Raw genomic sequence first — 16,526 nt, 5'->3', positions numbered from 1 at the left:
TTTGGGAATGCTGTACTGGTTTTAGCTTTCTGAATTCATAACAGCACAAAGCCTGGTAATATTTAGATTTTCTTTCTAAAGATGTCCATACATCAGCAGACAATAAAAGGGGAAAAAACACACTGACGATATGATATCCTAGTATTTCCCCATATCCTTGACACAGCAAATCATCGGTTTGAGTGAACACAGACTACAAATGGAACAGCAATCAAACAGAAATGTTAATGCAAATCTCCTATGCACACTGACACAGTAACAAAAGCTATTCCATTTTGTCATGATCCAAACCTACCACTTGCTAATAGACATACACACTCATGTAAATATGCTGTGGTGGGATTTTCAAGCACACCTAGCACAGGTCCTCACACCACCTACATCAGCCACAGCCGCTCTGTGTGGACTTCACTAGGAGGAAGCTCCTGAATGTCCTATCCCAACATCCACAAGGAAGACACATTTATTCAGCTTTTACAAGCCTGCTCAGGGAGGCACAGAGGCTCCCCTTACCTGAAGGGCTGGCTGTTTATCATTCCTCTTCGGAGACTTTAATCCACTAACTTGTTGCTGCTGCTGCTGCTGCTGTTGCTGCTGCTGCTGCTGTTGCAGTAGAAGCTGCCGTGCTACCTGGAGAGCCTGCAAGGGAAGAGGTTTGAAAACTGAGTTTACAGCAGACAGGGTGTGGGGAGCTACATGCACAGTACCTAGGGTCAAGGCAACCCTTGGCCATGGGGTACAATTCCGCTCTTGAAGCACCCTCACTAAGGAAAGCAGTTGACTTCCACAAAAAAAGACAAGTCAGCACTTGCATTCAAAGGGGCAATATCCCACTGCTGAGTTTCCTATTCTATGGAGACTATGAGGAAAACAGCAGCAGCTGACGTTCAGCTCCTGGGTGGGAGCCTTGTGTAGCTGCAGGAGCAGCTCACAGCCCTCCTAGCTACCAGCAGGCTCTTGTGCTAATGGCTTTCATGCTCCTCTTTTCCAGTGGGTCAGGTCAGGTTTACAGAAGAGGGCAGTCATATATCACTGCGTGCTCTCCTGAGAGCCAGAGGAAGTCAGGGAAGTTTCTGGAAGGCTGTGGTAGGAGGAAGAGAAGAGCCAGTGGCAAGCAGAGAATCCCAAAGGTACCATGCTGAAGGCTGAGGAAGCTGCGAGGAGCATTCACAGTGAATGCGTTGAAAAGCAGGGACAGCACCTCAGCCCACCAAAATCACTAAGAGCTCGTGACGGACCAGCAGTGGGGACTCAGAAGGGAGGAGGCAGAGCAGCGAAGGGACAGCGCAGCCTTACGGGGTGGAGAGGCAAAGGATACGATCATTAAAGCAAGAACAGAGCATCACACAGTGGGGAGCTACTGCAGTACTTTGTGCAAAGTGAGAGAAGAGTGGCCCTGGGCACTGGAGCTCTGTGGGGCCTCATTTCTGCATCAGGTGGGGAAAAGAAAACAAGGGAAGGTGAAGGGGAAAGAAGTACAAGGGCCAAGTCCCTGCCCTGGCTCCCCAGACGAGGGACCAGAAGGATAATCCCAGTAAGACAGGCGGTGGCATCCTTGAGGCTCCGCTGCTGAGACCTGAGCCCGCTGCTCCCAGAGGATTCACCAGCACCGGACTCGGGCCGCCTTGGTCTCCTTGGAGACGTTCAGTACATGTGTAGGTGGAAAAGTGGGAAGGCTGAAGACTTCATTAATGTAAAACAAGAAAAATAGTCCCTTTGCAAGATGCCTACACGGAAGGAGGGAAAAAGCCTTCCCCACTCCTACTGTGTATGCTCTCTGAGTGACTTAATTAATACCTATTTAATTAAGGAGTCAGATATGCTTCGGGTTTCACTTGCTTCTCCGAGGTGCAAGTGTCTCATCTCAGCACAGAACTGCTGGGAAAGGTTTGACACTGAGGACTGCAAACTCGGATCTGTCACCCCCAGTAAAACCTTGCTGTTTTATGGCCTAGGCCTGTATTTGACTTTGAAGGGACATTCAGCAGCCCAGGGAGAGGCTGAAGAAGGACCGCTGCTGGCCAGCACACCAACGCAAGTTGGGCACAGAGACCTTACCATGCTCCGACAATGAGCCCTCATTTCAGATTCATTAACAAGTCTCCACTGGATCAGAAAAACTCCGTAAGGCTGGATGTGATTTCCGGCAGACCTTGGTGTGATGAAGAAGTCAGCCTTTACACTTCAAACTGGCCATAACTCAGTGCTTGGGGAGCATCTCTACAATGGTCTATGTCTCCATGAGGGGTGTGAGGAGCTGCCAAGCAGGGCACGTCTCTGCTCACACACACATCTACAACCACCCTCGCCATCGGTTCAACATCAAGAACCTAGAGCCCAGCAATTAACACAATGCAACAAAGGAAACCTTTCTGCAGAATGTGCTAAGAATGGTTAAAAAAAAGGTTATTTTTATTGAATTAGCTTATTTAGCTGTTAAAACATCTTCAAGGGTGGGCAGAAACAGCAGAAATAAAACCTACAAGGCTTAAGGGGATGGGCAACAAATACTCACCTACTTAACAGGGCTGTTGTATGGCTTATTTAATTAATGAATACTTGTAAAGCACTCTGAGTTGCTCAGACAAGAAGCGCTATACAGTACAAGCGCAACATATTATTATATATTATTAAGACTGGCTCTGCAGAAGAATAATTCCAGGTAAATGTGCAATCAAATGATCATTTTAGTTCCCAGTAATTAGATTCAATAGGCCAAAAAAACCCACAGAAGCCTTTCTTTAATCATACACTAAACAATCAGAACATCCCTAACCTTTCAAGCTACAGCCTTTTTGAATAAAACATCATCAGCTTATAGATATTATTCCAAAAAGAACCAGTCACCATATGTGTTGTCTCTTTGAAATACAGTTGCTATAGCAGACCCTGCATGCATTTCATGTGATATGATCATATTCTACCCGTTCTGGCAGCTGAGAGGTTGCACAATTAAATTGGCTGCCAGAAATTTTTGAAGATTCCCAGAACAAGTAGCCGTGCAAGAAATGCCTGCTTTCTGCTCGAGCTGGCCACGAAGCTCTGCGCAGCTTGGTGGGGTGGCTGCTGCCACCACCAGTCCTTAGCACAGCTGACCCCATGCTGATGATCTCTGCCCTCAGGGCAAGGCTCTGATGGGGCAAAGCCAGAGCTCTGTCCCTGCTCTGGTCCCACCTGCACAGCACCCACTCAAGGTGACATCTTACATCACCGTGGTCCATGTCGGGCTGGCACTTGTCCTGGCACTGGGGGGAAGGAAGGGATTAAGAAGAATGAGAGTAATGAATGGGTTGGCCAAAGGGAATATCCCAGATACAAGGATCTGGGATGGACAGGAACAGCAAAGGGAGAAACATGGAGGGGCAGGCAGAGGTGAGATGGCAGCAAGCTGACAGCTCAGGGGACTGCAGCTTGAAATGGCATTTCTCATCTCTCTTCTCTCAAGATTTCACTTTTCTACTTATAAATAACTGACAGCAATAAAAGCTAAGCATCAGATGAGCTAGGGTTTAAGATGCGGAAGGCTGTTTATAACTCGGATCTGGTTCTTACTGAACATCTGCATCAAGCAGCTACTGCATCCTTGGTGGTACAGTGAACCCAGGGATGCCAAGTCCCTCCATGTTTCCCTGCTCAGACCTTCCTCTCTCCTGTCTCAGACCAAGCACTACTCCTGCCATTTCCAAGTCTCATCCACACTCCTTACACATGATGGGACGTGTAGAAGATGGCTAGTTCAGTTCTGGAGGCACCAACCCTCTTTCCTCTTATATGCAAAGTATTTCAAGTCCACTTGGAGTGCCTTCATGAAACTAATTTCTTGATGTTGGTTCAAGCCTGGTGAACATCCGCACATCCCATTTAATCCGAGCCAGCAAGTGCTGCACCTCTACCCTCCTCTCTGGTTCCACTCGTAGTCCATTGCTGGATGCTGGTGAGGGAGCCCTGCTGAGGCTGCCAATGCTGCACAGTGCTCAAGCAAGAATAGACGGGGAAATTAATTTGAGAGTGAAGTCAGTCCCACAACCTTCATCAGCACGGAGATTCGCAAGCAGGCCTGTACATTAATAAAGCTTCCTGTGGGAGTAGATGTTGCCTTTGATTTGCATGTGAATTCAATGCTAGTGAGAAGTGCCAGACTGTCAGACATGGAGACCAAAGTCTCTTATCTTTCCAAAAGCTTCTGTAGCAGTTTCCCCACATTTCCTTAATCATCTGCCTTGTCCTCAACTTACTGAACAGGCAGTAGAGAGTAAAGCTGGACTCGGTTCAACTCCTGCTGCTGCCAAGTCCTGAAACAAGGGTGCCAGGACTGTTTACTGCTAGCCAACAGCTCTGCTAACGTGGCCCTCTCCTCACGAGCAGGTGCTCTGACATCTCCAAGCTCTTTTCACACATTCCTCCCCACTGCCATAATTACATCCGAAATCTCCACTTCTGCAAGTGAACAATTGCAGGGGCTGTGGTAAACATAGCTCGTGCTTGTGTATCCAGGCAACTGCATGGTCCTTCACAGGACAGGCAGGTAGAGATGCCAAGAGCCCCAGAACCACAGAGGTGATTCAGATATCTAGCCCATGATTACCAGCAGCCATGTTATGTGCCACCAGTCTGCACTGCTTGAAGAGCCTGCAAGCCTTGGGACAACAGACCCAAATGCCAACCCTGGCCTCCAGCAGCTAATCATACACCATCAGCAATCATTCTCCTCTGTGCATTGAAATACAAGCAGGAAATCTTCCCACTTACTGAAGGAAGAGAAATCAAAGCATCCCCTAGCAAGAGCATCTCCTGAGTGTCATGGTTCTTGGTCACTATCAACAGGATTTGAAAGGACAACATCAGTAAAAGGCTCACTACCAACCAAGTCATCCTGATTCTGCTCGGTGCTATGCCTAAACGCAAGATACAGTAAATGAACTCCCAAGCTGTTTTCTTATCCATTAGGAAATCACCAGAGATAAGGAGATTTTCTGGCGTAAAACAGAGAGCAGTAAAAAGGCAACTGAAACGCTGTACTTCAGAGAGATTGACCAAACTAGGGATGATATGTGGGAGCCAACACAGGGTGACACTAACCCATGAAGCATTTTAACAGCACATTCACGGTGAGATGAATCAAGACTGTTTCATTCAAAGATGCCACAGATTAAGTGGGAAGCCCCATCAAAAATCCCTCTCCCTGTGCTTAGGGAAGTGGCAACCACCTGAGGTTTCCCAACTAGTCAAAGCACCAGGTGGGGGGAGAAGTACACATTTGAGATGCCCAAGACCATTTTATTGCAAGATAGACAGAATGTGAGTTGTTTGCCCAGCTGTTGTTTGCCCAGGCACTGTTACCACCCAAGTTACTGTTGTAATACAACATTTTCAGCAAGCAGCTCTATCTTTCAGTTTCATCATCCTCTTTGGGTAAGTTCTGATCAAAGGGTAAAAACATAGCCCAGCCTCTGACTGCATGTGGCTAGAAACTCCTGAAGGGGGCTGGGGAAGGGAAACACACTGGAAAGAAAAAGAGCAGAACTTTAAAAATAGAATGCTGCTTAAATGCCATATACTTGCTTACAGTGTTAGTACATAAGGAAAACAGTAACAGGATCCAGTCCTATGGAGCCTCTTGCTAACTTGTTCCACCACTGCAGCCAGTACAACAAGGCAGTGACTCTCCAACTGTTTTTCCATCAGCCTGTTTCTATTGAAGAAAAACAGCTCAGCGCCTCCTTTCCTATCTGCTCCAACCGATATTAATATCAATCAGCTATTAATGAAATGTGAAGACCTAGGGCTATAATGGGTCTGACTCTAATGCCAGGAAAAGCTTACTTCTGCACCTGAGTTTTATCAGGCATGGAAAGACTGATCCAGGGAACTGCAGGACGTATGGAAAAGTATGTAAGTTGGAGGGTGGGCAGACAAGCAACAGACATGAGGATGCAAAAGAAACCGGCGTCCTGTCTGACTGCCAATTCCCAGGACAGTTGTGCAGTAATTGGCTGCCTCCGAAATGGAGAAGCATGCACATAGAAGGGAACAAAACAAAATCCCTTGAGTTTTTACAGATTCCTAAGAATTTTGGGCCTTTCCAGGTGGACAAAGCTGCCCATCAGGAAAGCAACTTGAGAAAGGAGGAAGGAAGTGTTCCCAGAAATCAGAGATGGTCCCACAGCCATCTGAAGTGTCCAAGCAGTAAATCCGGAAAGTTACTTGCCAGCCAACATCATCATCTGTCCGTTATTTCAGTTATGGTCATTAAAAAGCAAAACACAACACAACAAGCAGAGAGAGATGAGACAGAAGATATTTTTAAGGGCACAATCAACTCTTGGAGAAAAAACAATGCTACCCCAGTCCCAGACTCCAGAAACGAGACCTTCTGGGTTGACCTCAGAGCAGTAACGGATAGCTGGATCCTTACCCAGCTATGATTGCAGCTAAGCTTTCCCCACAGTGTCTTGGGCAAAGCATTGCTTTGCAGCATCCAGGCATGCAGCTCTCCACCATCTATTTTTCCCAGAGTTTCACATGTCTTTTAGGCACTGAGGGACCACCCGGTTTGCAGGTAAAGGGGCCTCTCACAGTGGAGACATGGCGCATCTCTCAGAAGGGTTTCCTGCTTCCATTTAGTCTCACAAGGCAAGTACCTTTGTTTCTCCCGGGTGGGACGAGGTGGGATTTAGACTCAGCCAGCAATCTCTCTTCTTTCTCAGCTCCCATCTGTCCTCACACCCCGCTCCACTCCACAGCTGCTCCCAGCAGAGCGGCAAGATGCAGCTCACAAGCTCAGAAGCCCGGATGCACCCAAGCTTCAGAGCTGCTTCATGTCTCTCCCACTCCTGCCTCCTCTATCTCCTCTCCTGTGACACCCTCTTCTCCTGGAGCAGCAGATGTAGAGGAGCGGTGGTAGGAGGCAGACACATTGGAGGGGAGCCCTGCTGCAGCTCTCCTCCGACAGGCTGAGGAGCCGCACAACGTGTGGAAACCGGCAAGGAGCAGAGCAGTATGCAAAGAGGAAAAAAAATAAAACACAGTGCAAAGCGACAGCAGTGGGTAGTGCTGTTCCTCTGGGAGGAACAGAACAGGGGGAGGTGAGATGAACCAACTAGAGAGAATAGGAAAGGAACCAAAATGAAGAGGAGGAATAAAATGTAGAAGACACAAAAAAGAGAAGCAGATGTTCTTGCAGCACTTATTCCCTCTGACATTCGTACCCAGCTCTTTCATCTTCCTCCAGAATGGGGAAACGAGCTGCTATGTGCTCCCTCCCTGTTCCCACCAACCTGACCCTTTGCACCACACATGAAAAGGAGCCAAGGCCAAAAGCCCCAGCACTGCTCCCGGCACCAGAGGGAACCCTGGAGATAATTACAGGCAGGACATGGGGCTCTGCTAGGATCCAACACAACCTGGGGAAGCAGCTCTGCTGTTCAGCTTCCTCGCCAGCCTTGGACTGAGATCACCATAATCCCCATCGCATTCTGTATTTCCTTGTTTCAGTAAATAATCCTCCTCCACTTACCCCGTACCCAACTCCCCGCCCCAGGCGCAGCAGAGGGATGCTGTGAGCCAGGGGAGATGCTGCTGGTTGCCTGTACCCCGCGCAGCATCATTCAGCTGCAGCTCCTCTGCAAGGCTGGCTCCATCCGAGGGGCTAACAGCCAGCTCATCACAGAGGAGAGCTTCAACAACAATCCTTTACTCGAATAAGATGATCAGCTGGCCCCGAAGGCTTTGCTTAGATGCAGTAGACTGATCTAGCCAAGTGACTAATGAGTGATTCCCATGCTGGAAAAAAGAGAAGGGACCTGGAGGTCCGCATGCTCACATCCTGTCCTTGATGTGATGGGGGCAGGCTTGGAGCAAGGGAGCTGGCAACATGCCTCATGCTGAAGCATCTATGAGAATAGTCATAAAGAAAGAAGATGAGTCTTTATTTCTCTTCCAGCAGGCTTAGTTTCTTTCCTTTGGAATAGATCCTGGCTACCAGTTGAGGAGATCCCCTCCAGAAAAACGCTCTGGAAACAGAAACCCTCTTTTCCAAACCCACAGGGTGGAGTTGCCTCTGCCCGGCCCTGGTACACTTTGTCGTCATGGGCACTGAGGTTACTTCTATCAGCAGGAGCAGGAGGATTCCACGCTCCTGCCCTACCACCCTGCAGCCCGCCCCATGGCTGGCAAGATCCTTGCCCACTATCCCAGCTCAGCAGCAGTGGGGACCCAGCCCCACGCAGAGGGACAATAGGGATTTACCTCCAAAGGAGCCGGTTTTAATTCTGTGTTCTATTCATAAATTCCACCAACTTGGAGGAAAAGGTGGTCTCAGTTTTCTCCAAATACCCAGAGACCCAAAAGAGATGGAAGGGGGCAGGCAGGGTAAGACGACAAACCCAGCGAACACCAAAAACCTGCGAACCCCAAACCAGCCACAACAACAGCTACAAAAATCCCATTCCTGAGGTGCAAACAGAATCCTCAGGCGGCTGCGCTGTAAAAACACCTTCTGTCCCCTCTTCTAAGGAGTCACAGTCAAGACTCATCAAAGCCATTTAAAAAGCATCTGGCAAAAAGTTCCCAAACATTAAAAATGTCGCTCTTTATTTTGGCATGTCAAGATTCACAGCATGTAGCGGTCTGTACCAGCAAGAAAGGAGGGATGGGCCAACACATCCCGGTAAAACGAGAAAGGATACAGATCTTGGCTCCCTGTGCAAACTGAACCAGAACTGAACTATCGCTGAGGGATGAAAAAATCTTATGGGATTTCCAGCTCGTTTCTGTAGGCTCGAGATCAGATTCTGAACTCCTGTGTTTATCCAAAAAAGTGAACCAGACCTTTGAATATTTGGAGGACTATTCACTGCTGAGCCGCGTTTTTCTTGGATGTCAAAAGCACGGGAAGTTCTCGGATTTTTTAATAGGGAAGAGAAGATGGATGGGGAGGGGGGGGAAGGGGGAGAAAAGGAAGAGTACCCTTTTGTTGCTACAACATAAATAGTATATTGCATACAGCTGCTTGCGTGCTCCCCTGTGTGGTCAACAGAACAGGGAACATATTTTAAGCTTGTTTTCCAAAACAATGTATGACAAACTCATACTGAGAGGCCCACGAAATAAAGCCCCTGACTGCAGACATCTCACCACGCACCAGCAGACACTCACTGCTGCTGGGTGAATGAAGGAAGCAAAATGTTGGGACAAGCCAAAACATGGGAAACAAATGCCGCAAATCACATCTCTGCACTTCGAGCCTATGGCACAACCTAATTTAGAATAGCTTCTGAAAACCTTCATTTGGAAAGATTCTGGTAAAGCAAAAATAGGCAAGGTTCAGATGGAGGTGACAAAAATGATTAGAGGTCTTGGCAGAGCCAAGGAGAGATTGATAAGGGTGGGAGTGTTTAGCGAGAGATGAGTAAGAGGGGAGATGACAAAAGTACACAAATTGTGACTCGGCCTGAGAAGGTACATCTGGTGCTGTTTGCCATTTCTCATAAGCAACAGAAAGGGGACATTGAATGAAGTCAGGAAGCAACAACCACCACAAAAAAAAAAAATCCTAAGCAGATAACGGGATTTTTTTTTTTCTTTCTTAATACACAACTCATAATTACTCTGGAACTTACTGTCACACGGTATCGCCAGTGCCAAGAGCATGAGGCGGATGCAAAGAACGGATTAGACACTTGCACAGATAGTAATGAGAGCATCTACCGCTACCTTTGGAAAGATAAAAATATAAATCAGGATACAAATGTTTATGCTTCAGGGCATGAGCCAACCATAAATCACTGCAGGCTAGGAGGAAACTTTCCCCCACGGATAGGTCCTCTAAGTGTCCTTCATGGGCTTCTGCCCAAGGACTACAGCCAGAGCTGGAGAGACCCCATGTCCGATGGGATTCAACTGCTCCTGTCCCTCTGCCTTCTCAGGTGCCTCCACCCCTCAACTGTTAACCTCAAACCCTGTTCCCCAGCTCACCCTGAGCCCCGTCGACCCTTGGGGAGCCACTGGGTGCAGGGTGGCTGCCACATCCCCCAGCCCAGCCCCTGACCACGTCACCTAGCTCCAAGCCACTCGCTTCCTCTTCCTTCTTTCATCACCTTTAAGTTTCGGGTCCTAACTTCACCAGCCCTTCCTCTTCTTGGCATTTCTACTTAACTTCAAGATGTCAGGCAAATTTTCCTGGTTTTGATCTGAACCTGTTCCATAAAGGGAACCTACATCCTTGAGGATGAGGACGACCCCCCTGCTGATACGGCACCTGCAGGGCAGCGGCAGTCAGGCGCTATTACGGACCGTGGAGCTCATCAACGTGCTGGAACTGACATGCGATTCGGGGAGACAAAGAGAGATTTTGAAAGCAAGTCAGTCTATTAAATTTATACCTACCTGCACAATGTGAAACAAACCACATCTCGGTTTCCTTTCATGTGCATGACAGTCTTAACTTGTTTCTTTTAATCCCATAAAAGCAGCTAAAGCATGCAACATGCTTCCCAGAGATGAGGCAAACCTGTATTTTACTTCCTGACAGTGATTTAGTTTATAGGATGGGTTGCTGGTTTGTTTTTTTTTCAGGGAAGATAATGAGCATTGTCCTAAGCTGGTATTACAAAGGAAATACTACACGCTACATGCTAGACACCTGGCATTGAAAAGAGAATCACACAAATTGACACTGTCTCTAACGGACCAAATCCAGCTGCAAACCCCTTGTGCCGCACAGACACAGATATTGGCACCTAAAAGATCCCAGCCGCATTCTCCAAGGTTTTCTTCAGCAGTCAGGACCCTTCTACAAGTTCAAAGTGCCTCTCCTTTAGTCAATCCTACCCCAAGTAGGACTCGGGAGAGGAGCAGCGATGTGCTGAGACAGAAATGACTGCGTCATAAATCCAGCAAGTCCAAAGGGGTGAAGCAGTAATCCATGGAAATGTTCCACACAAGAGGGGCTTTTAAGTGCTTTTAATTCTGAGCTGCAAACCCAATAAGCTGCCAGAAGGCGGAGACCACCGAACACAAGGGGTTAATGGCCTTGCTAAAGAAAATGATACACATAATTTCCTTTTATCATAAAACAATACGTTTATTATTTTCTGTGTATCTGTTAAAGGGCACAGCCTTCTGAGTGGAAAACAAAACACAGCTCGGTCACATGTTTATTTGCTTCAGTTACTCCCTTTCCCTTCTGATAAATAATCAAACATGCCATCCAGAAAAAACAAAACCAGTGAGCTGGGAAATTTGATGGTCATCAAATAGACTAAGATACCAAGAAAAGCAGCCCACTGTTCCCACAGTGAGTTTTCTGCCCCACACCTACACTAACATCTGAGTAAATAACTTCAGTCACTCTTTCCATTTTCCCCATGCAATTACTCCTACTGTTAAACAAATTGTCCTTAAGGCAGTTGCAAACACCATTTTTTTATCCCCCTGCAAAGTAGAACAACTTCTGAACATTAAAAAGCCAGACTAGCAATATATTTTAAAAATATGTTTGTTGTACTTGCGGTTTGGCTGCACACACAGCTTGATTTCTGCCTCTCTCTTCTAGGAAGACGGGGGTTTACAGCTTAAACATTTAAAGTGTATTTGGATCTCGGAGAGGCAGGAAAAGCCTCGAGGAGGATGGGTTTTCTCCATGGGGCAGGCATATTTTCCATTTTCTGTTATGTTTCACACTCCATGAGCACCACGAATGCTTACCAAAACCAAAAGTTACCTGCTATTTCAGGGGACTCTTGAACGGGGGAGAAACAACCAAGAAATATCAAGTACTTTTATAAGTCACTTGAGCAGAGGGGGATAAAATCCAGCGTACGTGTTGCAGCACGGATTACCCAGAGGATCTACACTATCTTCCAACAACCCCTGAAGACCATTCATACAACAATCATTAATACTGAAAAACTGCAGAGAAAATCCCTCACGTGAGAAGTTAACAACCATTACCCGGCGTGAGCACGCTTTCCCTTTCCTTTTGTAGTACCACAGGTCTAAACAATAGTAATATGAATGAGATAATAGCCATGCTTGTCTCAGCAGCCTGATTTTTATTAGCATGAAATTGGTACAAATATTAGCGAGGCTGGTTCGCAAGCGGTGCCGGAGCTACGATGCAAACAATTTGCAGAAAACAAAAAGGGACTCCTTGGGCTTGCACCCCTCTCTTTTGCTGCTCAGAGCAGCAACCACATTGCTTTCATCCGGGGGAGTTGCTCTGGGGCTTTTCTTCTTGCTATTTGTGCGAAGAGAAGCCACAGCACCCGTGGAGCAGTGGGGACAGTGACACACGGCTGCTCTCGCTCCAGAGGGATGTCGCAAGGCGATGGGCACCCTGAAAGAGGACTGTGTCCTCGCCACGGTTCTCTGAAGCCATACCCCAAAACCCACCCTCGTTGTCAATGCCGCAGTAAACAACCTGAACCGGCTTCTTTTGCTTTAAACCTAAGCAATTCCCCTCTGCTGTGCTGCCAAGCTGCCCGCGCAAGGCAGCAAGTTAAAAGTTCAGCCCTGCCTGCACGCTCCTTTTCTCTGAGCGCTTGCAGAGAAAATGAAGAGTTTAACAGAGTAAGCTCTTACTGTCTGCCTTTAGATTTCCGTCTTCACGCTGGAGATGTGTTTCTGGCTGTTTCTGTGAAGCGGGGGCTGAAGAATGGTAAAAAGATGTTTGAATAAACAGGAAGTGCTGTGCAGCCGGAGCGCAGGCTGGAGGGAGACGGCGCTGGAGCACTGCCCTTCACCGGCAGCCACCGGGTCTCTGCCTCCACAGTAGCAACCTCTGCTTTTACTAAATGACAAAGAAACCGCAATGCATTCCTTCCCTAATTCTTCCCTTGCGAAGTGGCGAGATCGGCTGCGGCTCGCAGGTAATCTCAAAGTTGGGTTTAGTACTGCACCAGGCACAAAACCCCTAGCAATTCTGCGTTATTAAATACTCCCTGTCTCTAAGCAGAAACATGCAGAACTAATTATGTCCCCAACTAGACCAAACAGCAGCAAAAAGCACACCTCGCTTCTGCATCTAGGCAAATTCACATTTGCACGTAAGTTCAGCCAAGCCTGACTTCCCTACCCTGTATGGTGCCGTAACTTGCTTTTAAAACTGGCTCGTGAGGCTGGCCGGGCTTCAGAGCTGTTTTCTCCAACTACATGAACTGAAATATAAACAACCACCCAAGAAACGCAACTTGTCTCAGGGGCAGGACTTGCACCCAGCATCTCCAAAAGAGCATTCAGGCAGATGCTTTCCCTTCGTCGTCAGTCTCCTTCCCCTCCCCAAAACAAACTACCTATTCAACTCGAGATGACTAACTAACCGTCTCCCCGTCCAATTATCAAAGCCCTGTCTTTTGTCATATTGGTGACATGACACAGATATAGTCAAGAAAAAGTAAACTGGGGCTGGCACTTGAAGGCAGCTCGTGAAGAGATGAGCAGTCGAACAGCCATATTCAATAAAAAAGAGGAACAGGATTCCTTTAGAAAATGTATTGCTGTTGTGGCAACGCGCTGCCGCCGCTGAAGGAACTGATTTGTTATTTAGCATGTAGTCTTGGACTGTCTGTCATTCTGGGTGCTAATGCTCTGCTAAAATAACTCATTGGGAGCTGTCAGTGGGATGTTTACATAGGCCCCCAATCTTTTCTTCATACAAGGAAATTTTTTACTGGAATTCATCTTCTTTTGATCTCACATTCAAAGCAACAGCAGCTTGATAGACATGCAAGTCTGAAAGCAAATCCAGACGCTGAAGATAAACCGCCAGAGTATGACAGGCAGGAGCATCTAAAGCTTATAAAAATGAAGAGAACAGCATGTCGTCTGAGTATTACAATAGCAGAAATCAAGAGACATATTAGGTGGAACTGATCAGCCACAAAAACAGTTCAAAAGGCAGATCATAGAAACAGAAGACTAAGCTGGAAAAAAAATAATAAAATTGGAAAGATCTGCTTTACAGAGGCATCACCTCCTTTCTGAGCACCACAGCGCTTCCGCTCCAGCATGTAAACTTAAGGGGGAAAAAAAGAGGAGGGCTTGTGCCGTTCCCACTAACTCAGCAGTTCTTACCTTCAACTCACCAATTAATTTGCCGACTGTACGTTTCAATTACGTGTTATTCAAAGCGAAATAAAAATAGGACACCGTGCCACTTGTGTCTAGCCAGCGCTCCAAAACACCGCAGGGATGGGGAATCTGCGCCTCTTCATTAGGGAACAGGGGAATCGCGTCCCCTCTAACGTGCAAGAGGGGCCCTGGCCTCAGCCCCTGCCACCATTTTAGCTGTAGGTCTTTCAAAGGGCTGAGTGTTGGGATGCTCTTGAGCTCTGCCTCTCCCATCAGTGCAGGAATATTAGTGCAGAAGATAATTTTATTTAAATTGAATTACGTGTGCTATGGAGTCCGCCGCCACGGACCGAAGGCGACACTTGCCAGGAAACAATTGATGAAACTTTCTCTAGAAACCCATACATTTTTAATTTTTCTTCCCCAAATAAGCTTCTTATTCTAATTGAAGTCAGCAAATATAATGAAAAAGTAATTCTCAAACAATTTTGTACTTAGAGCTGTTTGTTAACAAACACTGAACGAGCAGCAGTGCTAGGTTAAAGGGCAGCAGGATTCCACATTATAATTTAGCCTGCGGTTATTTCTGATTAAGAACACCCTCCGGGACAGCAAAGCAAGATCTTCTTTTGCAGCAGGCACAGCTTTCAAAATTAGCCTCTTCTCCATAATAAAACCAACAGGAAAACTGTGGATTTAAAACTGCACTAACCAATTTGAAGTGCTGCAATCAGTTTATGTCTTGCTTTCTGCAAAACACCATTCCCTGCCTTCTTCAAGTTACAAATGTAAAAATGCTTCCTGGATTCTGAAACTGTTGTAAGAAAGTCACCTTCTGTCATGCTTATGTAGCTATCTAATGTGCTAAAGGCTGATTATTTATCTTTAAACTCTACTAGTTTAATCTTTTAAGGTCACCACTAATCTGCTCCAACCTTTTAAAAAATAGCAGCTTTCAAGACTTACTGCTGGAATCACTAAACTCAACGCTGAATGTCATTGTAATGGATACATTAGCCAGAATGAGTGCAGTTTTACAATGTAAACACCAAATTAAATCCCCACCTAAATGAGAAGAAAAATACGATCTCCATGCCAGGAGAAATGTCAGTAAATAAGACCAACACCGTGCTATTTCACACAAGCATCGTTCCAAATCACGCTGCTATTTCTCTCCCTCCTCCCCCTCCCTTCCCCAGTGCAGAACAGGCAAAACTTGGGTGTAATTTAAAGGATCATTAGGTGCTTTTTCTTTATCTTTTCCCTTTCTCAGCAGCAACTTTGCATGCCTGCTGCAAAGCTTCACAACAGCACTGGGAAGTTGCTGTTAGTCCAAAACCCCCCTCACGGGTTGTGTGTGTGCTGCACAGCAGCCCTTCTGTAGCCTTCCTTCTTCTTTTCTCCTAGACTTCTTCTGGACTTGAATGTCACAGTAGACCTTGAATGTGAAATGGCTTCAAGCTAATTGCTTTAATTGCTTGAAGATGTGCAGGCAGGTGAAACCCGATCCCCTTGGCCATTGTAGAGACCAGGAACAACACAGGAATGTTTACATAGTGGTTTGAGTTTAATAGACAGTAGAGCCGAGTTTCAGACAGCTAGCAAAAACACAGCTAATAGGTGACCTCTTAATGTAGTCCTCCTTTCTAAAAACAAAATACTATTTCGTTTTATACAAGGCAATGTCCCTAAATGCCAAGGTTATCTGCTTGACTTTTTGAGTGAGCATGCACTGCGTTGCACCTGACATTTATACCAGAAACTCTATCCTGAATGCATTTCCTTCCACCTTAAAACAAAAAGCACTTTATGTGTCAGTCACCTTACAAACAGATTAGAGCTGGATGCAGTTTCCTAGTAAGTGCAGTCATTTTAATTTAAAATTGAGTGGTTTTCACCACCATCATACTCCCTTTTGCCCCGAAAACACATGGCAGGGCACGTAACCCGAACCACCTCACTGCAGCATCCCTGCATCCCTTCTGCATCCCCTCACCTGGGCACTCCCACCCTCCAGCAGCACTGGCACAAGCCCTCGGTGGAGTCTTCCGGAAAGGCAAAGTACGACTTTTAATGACTTTTCCTGCTTTTCCAAAGCTTCCAGTACATTTGCTACACACTGTGAATACCCAAACTGGCTGTGATATGCTTTGTCAAAGGCATAGCCTGGTTTCATGCACGGCACAAATTCGGCAGCTCTTCCTCAGGCAAAACTCCTCCTGATGGAGAACTACAGCACATAGGGTCATGGAGAACCAGGCTTGCTTTCCAAGAATCATGAGGTAAGTAAAACACACTTGAAACCAGCCAAAGGCTCGTGAGCAGGTATAGAACAAGTGTATGAAACAAAGCAGAAAGAGCCCTTTTGGCAGTAGCAGTAGCATAAAGGTATTTACCGTAGATCTCATCCAAAAACCAAACAGTGCAAACAGGTAATACCTGACAGTCACTTTCCT

At 46.6% G+C, this 16,526-nt stretch overlaps 1 protein-coding gene across 21 annotated transcripts in view; it reads right to left on the bottom strand.

Moving 5' to 3' along the window:
• The window catches only part of FOXP1 (forkhead box P1), a 386,150-nt gene that overhangs the window by 112,241 nt on the left and 257,383 nt on the right, over window positions 1-16,526 (bottom strand). For 19 of the 21 annotated variants that reach the window (XM_065686928.1, XM_065686923.1, XM_065686924.1 and 16 more), the window contains one exon: window positions 514-639. In XM_065686928.1, coding sequence (XP_065543000.1) covers window positions 514-639 — 126 coding nt within the window. Of the gene's footprint in view, window positions 1-513; window positions 640-9,620; window positions 9,641-12,582; window positions 13,031-16,526 lie in introns of those variants that run through there. The other 2 variants (XM_065686925.1, XM_065686927.1) reach the window with 2 other exon arrangements.

This window comes from Lathamus discolor, chromosome 7, assembly GCF_037157495.1.
Source record: "Lathamus discolor isolate bLatDis1 chromosome 7, bLatDis1.hap1, whole genome shotgun sequence".
Classification (NCBI taxonomy): Eukaryota; Metazoa; Chordata; class Aves; order Psittaciformes; family Psittacidae; genus Lathamus; species Lathamus discolor.
The sequence above is the reverse complement of the archived record's forward strand: the minus strand, read 5'-3'. Positions and strand labels throughout refer to the sequence as shown.